This window comes from Nannospalax galili, unplaced genomic scaffold (assembly GCF_000622305.1).
Source record: "Nannospalax galili isolate Female #2095 unplaced genomic scaffold, S.galili_v1.0 scaffold648, whole genome shotgun sequence".
NCBI classification, from domain to species: domain Eukaryota; kingdom Metazoa; phylum Chordata; class Mammalia; order Rodentia; family Spalacidae; genus Nannospalax; species Nannospalax galili.
The window spans coordinates 189,483-195,482 of NW_008360311.1; the positions used below are offsets into that span (position 1 = coordinate 189,483).

At 40.7% G+C, this 6,000-nt stretch overlaps 1 protein-coding gene across 2 annotated transcripts in view; it reads left to right on the top strand.

Annotated features, from left to right (window-relative positions):
* Cr1l (complement C3b/C4b receptor 1 like) overlaps nt 1–6,000 on the top strand; it is a 56,200-nt gene that overhangs the window by 28,293 nt on the left and 21,907 nt on the right. For both annotated transcript variants that reach the window (XM_008824787.3, XM_008824786.3), the window contains exons 6-7: nt 162–264; nt 940–1,025. In XM_008824787.3, the coding sequence (XP_008823009.1) occupies nt 162–264; nt 940–1,025 (189 nt within the window). The remainder of the gene's footprint in view (nt 1–161; nt 265–939; nt 1,026–6,000) is intronic.

The following is a 6,000-nucleotide window of genomic DNA, read 5'->3' on the forward strand; positions in this document are numbered from 1 at the left end:
TTCCACAGAGCTGTATCTGTACTGTACACCCTAAGGAGACTGGAGTTCTGTGGCCCCTACATGGGCAGGTGCTTGGGCTGTTCTCAGGTTTGGCATTTTTAATTTGTGTTCTTATTCTCCACACATTGTTATTATTTCTATTTGGCTTTCTTTTTCTCCAGTGAAATCCTGTGATGCTTTCCTGGACAAACTTCCTAATGGACATGTGATATTGCCACCGAATCTCCAGCTTGGGGCCAATGTGTCCTTTGTTTGTAATAAAGGGTGAGTGTGAGGCAGGCTTGCTCTGCTGGATATTAAAACCAAGGATGAATTTGTCTAAAGTGAGAGGGTTGGTATGGGGGAGAGAGATTCCTTCTGATTTGTGTGTGTAGAAAGGAATAACAGAGAACTGGTAGAATTGATAAAACAAGATGTTAGGGAAAAACTGGGACATTTATTAAATGGCATCTGGGTTCAGCATACTCAGAATTTTGGATGAATTCATATAAAAGTTGGCTACTTTCCTCTTTCCATTGTCTTCTAGAATAGTCAGACTTACTCTTCAACTCAACGGGTGCTGTTAATGAACCTTCTAAACAACTATCACAAATGTTGGGACACAAAATAATCTCTATTTCCGGCCAGTGATTCTGCTTTCTCAGTACCGAGTTGGCAAAGTGTTGTCTTGGCATATTGGATTTGTAGTCATGACAATGATTGGTGTATCAAGTTCCTTGTGGGCTGATCAGTGACCCTGAGTCTATGTCCAGGGTCTGGCTGTGCCCCGACTACCTTCTTCAGTTTAAGCTGGGACTGTCACATTACCAAGTCACTATGCCTTGCCATTCTACTTCCCTCCTCTGCTGGAAGCTGTGGTGATTTTTTGGCTGGGCCTCAGACTGGGAACTGGATGTTACTCTGGCTGAAACATCTATTCACTAATGTTTTCTTCTTTAGGTTTCAATTAAAAGGCAGTCCTGCTAGTCATTGCATTCTAGCTGGAACAGAAAGCATTTGGAATAGTAGTATTCCTGTGTGTGAAGGTAAGGACATGGAGTATACTCTAGCCCAGTGGCTCTCCTTAATTTGTTGTATTTAATTCCAAACCCTCGTGTGTGTATGTGTGTGTGTGTGTGTGTGTGTGTGTGTGTGTGTGTATATGTGTGGAGATCAGAGGACAACTTTCAGGAAATGGTTCTCGTAGTATTCCTGTGTGTGAAGGTAAGGACATGGAGTATACTCTAGCCCAGTGGCTCTCCTTAATTTGTTGTATTTAATTCCAAACCCTCGTGTGTGTATGTGTGTGTGTGTGTGTGTGTGTGTGTGTGTGTGTGTGTGTTTCTGTTTTCTAGCCTGAATCATTGGCAAAAATTTCTCAAAGTAGTTTTTAATTTTATGGACACATAATTGTATATACTTATGGTTTACAATGATACAATGTATGTACACAGTATGTACACTATAGAAAAATTTATTTTGCTTCTGTAAATCTCAGTTTCTTTATGTAGTATAAACAATGCCTAGCTCAAAGCACAAGGAAATCAAATTTTGTAAAGTAACACACAGAATAGTGTCTACCCATATAAAAGGTAACAGGTTAATACCAGTTTCCTCCTGAATGGAAGCTTTCGCATCAGGAGTGAAAGGGAGGCTTTTGAAACATAGGAGGAAACAAAAGGTCACATGTTATGAGAACCCCTCAGCTTTTTTTTTTTTTTAATGATTTATTATCAGTAAATATTTGTAAACCTAGTTTTTTTTTTTACTTTAGTTAATATTTATTATCTGCTTTTAACTGGGAGACAAAATCAGAGTGATCATTTTTTTAATTAAATTTATTTATTTATTTATTGTTTTATACCCACTTCCCAGATAGCACCCTCCCATAGCCTCCCTCCCCCACTAGAGCCCTTATACTCTGATATCCCTGCTACTGTCTGCTGTGTTGTTGGCACCCCCAGCCATTCCCCATTACTTGCCCTTCTGGTGAATCTAGTCAGCCTATCTAGAGGTCTTTGTTTTAGGAGGGTCAGCTCTTCCTCATCTAGCAGTAATCAGTTGTCGATATTCATTTGAATAAGATTGGGGTCTGCTGTTCATTTTCCCAGTTCTATGCTGGGTTACCATCTGGGAATCCCTTTGGCCACCCTGGCCAACAACTCAAAAGAAGGTATCACCTGTCTGGCTTGTTATGTAGCCTTTAGCTATACATATGGACTCTTATGAAATTATTTTGGCCCCTTTAATCTTTGGTTATACTTTCCTTTTGGGTGTTTAAGGCCATACAGTTGGTACAGATAAACTGATTTAGCTTTGGAGGAGCCCCTGGCTCCTTTCTTTTACCAGTTCCGCCTATGTGAAGATAAGTCATAGGTCCTACTCGACCATGCTTGGAAGCATGGAGGAAATGATTCCTCTGTGTTGACCCTCCTCTTTGTAGACTGGACACTGGTTCAAGTCCATCTGGTAGGGTCTCCTCAGCCTCCTTGATCAAGAGGACAGGTGACCCCCCACCATTATAAGACATTTTGAGAGATGCTCATAGTCCCCTACCCCTCAGCTTTTTTAAAGGACCAAACACTTTCTGGGGGAGGAGAGTTCTCAGCCTCCCTGTGCAGCTGCCTGCAGGCTGTTCAGAACTCCATGGTTGTAGCTTTCCTGGGTGGCCACCCATGTGGGGGTGGTCCTTTCAGTGATACAGCTACTCTTCAATCACCCCTGATACTTGTAAGTAACCCCTCACCCATACTCCTGTTAGTAATTCCAATTAAAAACTCATTGGTTCATCAAGTTGGATATTGGTGAAATGATTACTTTGGTCTGTCATAGTTTTCCATTCTAGGGTGAGTACAGGGGTGTGTGTGTGTGTGTGTGTGTGTGTGTGTGTGTGTGTGTACGCTGCATCTTCCCAAGAAAAGTTTGTCATGCAACAGTAGCTGACCATGGTGTCATATACCTATAATCTCAGTACTCTGGATTCAGAGAGAGGCAGGAGAGCTGATGTGAGTTCAAGGTCAACCTGGGTTATACAATAGGACCTTGTCTCAAATAAAAAAACAAAAAAGTCTAGTATGCTATGCATGATGAATATATTAAAGCATAAGTTAGGAACTGGAGAGATGGCTCAGCAGTTATGAGCATGTATTGCTCTTCCAGAGGACCTGAGTTCAATTCCCAGTACTCACATCAGGCGGCCAGTAACCACCCATAATTTCAGCTCCAGGGGGTCTGACAACCTCTAGCCTCTGGCCTCCAATGGGTCCATGCCTAGTGTGCATACACACACACACACACACACACACACACACACACACATCACAATTTGAAAAATAAAATATTTTTTTAACTTTTACAAAAACTTTGAGAATTTCATACATGCATATAAGGTGTTTTGATCGAATCCATGCCTACTCCCTCCCCTCCAACACTCCCCCTCTGAAGAGGTAACCCTAAAATATTTTTAGGAATAGATACAAGCTCCCAAATACTTTTGACATTTTTGGCCTTTGGAACAGAGTATGTTGCCAAGAAAAAATAAAGCATAAATTAGCTAAGATCACTAGGACTCAAGGAAATATAAAATTGTGTGTAGGTATGGATGTCATTAATTAGGATGGAGTGACAAGAAATTGATTATTTTAATGGCATTTTGTAATGAATCAAGGTAAGTAGGCAGCTCCTTGTTTTGAAATTATTTGATCAGTTTCCATCATTTTGAATTCTGTATTCTGTGATGTTTCTTATGTAATTTGCTCTTATGTCAGGAAAAATGAGATAAACATGAACCTTTGACAAGTTTATTTTCTTGTCTTTTGCTTTTTCTGTTCTGCCATCAAGATCTAATCATTTATTCTTACTTATTTTCTAATATAAAAATACTAAACATATTTATTTAATCAGTTACTTATTGAACAGTGATTTTCATCTAAGCACTGGAATTATAACAGTGATCTAGATGAGCTAATTTTCTGTCCCTGTATTCTTTATACTTAACTAGGGAGATGAGCAAGAAAAGAATTTAATTGAATGCTATGGAGATTGTGTTAGGTTTGTGAAAAGACCAGGACCGCTAGAGCCTACTCTGAGGCAAGAAAAGATTATCGGGATGTATGAGCTCCTGGACTGCTCCCATGGGGAAAAGGGAGCAGTGGTTTCTCATCACAGCAGGCTGGATTTTATAAGATTATTCTTTTGTGGGTAGACAGAGGTGAGACTGTTGGCAGGTGCCTTGATAGTAGGGAGTTCCAGTTAGGTGTTTTTCAGGGTTTCAGTTGGCTGCAGTGGAAAATTACTGTGATGATTAGGGTGTGTTGTTAAAACAAAGGTCAGGTGGTTACTGTGAAACTAGGATGGCTTAGTTTCTGTTTCCCAGAATGCTGCCCACCAGGTTGTGATCACCATGTTGCTGGTCAGTAGTGGCTCCATTTTGGGGCCCAGTTCAGCCTACCAGATTGTAGATCAGAGGACTACAAAATGAGGGGAATTAGAGGAACCCTATCAGACAGAGTAGGCAGTTTAAGATGCCGTAAAATCTCAAAATATGCTGAGAAATTAAGAAATACTATTCAATTTTTTAAAAATTAAAAAATACTAAGCCAATTAGAAGAAAATCTCATGGCAGAATCATTATTGATTTCTTTAGTTTGTCTAATTATATTTTCCCCAGTACACAATAGGTCTTTGTTTCATTATTTCTTGATCCTAAAGATTGGACAACACATTTTTTCTTTTTTCAAATATAACTCATTTTTTTATTTATTGATTTTTGTGTGTATGTGTGTATCATAAAGAACATCTCACACAATCTTTTCATCTATATACCCACTTCCCAAATAGCACCTGCCCAACTGGTGCCCATATACTCTGTCATCCCTGTTACTGTCCACTATGGTGTTGGCGCCCCCAGCCATTCTCCAGTGCTTGTCCATCCGCTGAATCTAGTCAGCCTATCTAGAGTGCCTTGCTTTAGGAAGATCAGCTGTTCCTCATCTAGCAGCGATCAGTTGCCAATATTCCTTTAGCTAAGATTGCGGTCTGCTGTTCATTTTCCCAGTTCTGTGCTGGATTACTGTCTGGGAGTCTCTTGGGCCATCCTGGCAAACAACTCAAAGGAAGGTATCTCCTGTCTGGCATTGTGTCTTGTGTAGCCTTTAGCTATACACATGGACTCTGAAAGAATTGTACTGATCATGTTACTCTATGGTTATACTTTCCTTTTGGGTGTTTAAGACCATACAGTTGGCCCAGATAAACCAATTTATTTTTACTCTTAAGGCCATTTGAGGATCTGTTCCTCAGGGGTCACAGGGGCTTGGGAGGAGCCCCTGGCTCCTTTCTTTTACCAGTTCCATCTATGTGACGATAAGTCAAAGGTCCTGCTTGACCATGGATGGCTTCACTTGGAAGCATGGAGGAAATATTTCCTCTGTATTGACCCTCCTTTTTGTAGACTGGACACTGGTTCAGGTCCATTTGATGGGGTCTCCATGGCCTCTTGATCAAGAGGACAGGTGACTCACTGCAGTTACAGGACATTTTGAGAGATGCTCAGAGGCCCCTGGAACTTAGTTGACCTAGGAGGGCACGGAGCAAAAACTGTCCTTTATGTCCCCCTGACCAAATTAGTCTAGGTCTCAAAGTATGGCTGTTAGACATCCAAGAAGGTTAGTTCCACCAGCCTGATACTTTTAATTACCATGTGCCATGTAGATAAAGCTTGGGAAAATACTATATATCCTCAGATAAACCTTGCCTAGACATGTATTATATTCCTTGAGCTAGTCAAATGTATAATTTGTCAGTAGGTTGTTGGAATAATATGGTTCTCTCTGGGGTTTTTTCTTTTTCTTTTTTTTTTTTTTTTTCCCCTTTTTGAGACAGGGTCTCCCTGTAGCCCCAACTCTCCTGGAACTCACTATGTAGACCAGGCTGGTCTTGAAAACATAAAGATCTGCCTGCCTCTGCCTCCCAAGTGCTGGGGTTAAAGGCATGTGCCACCACACCCAGCTTCTTCACCCT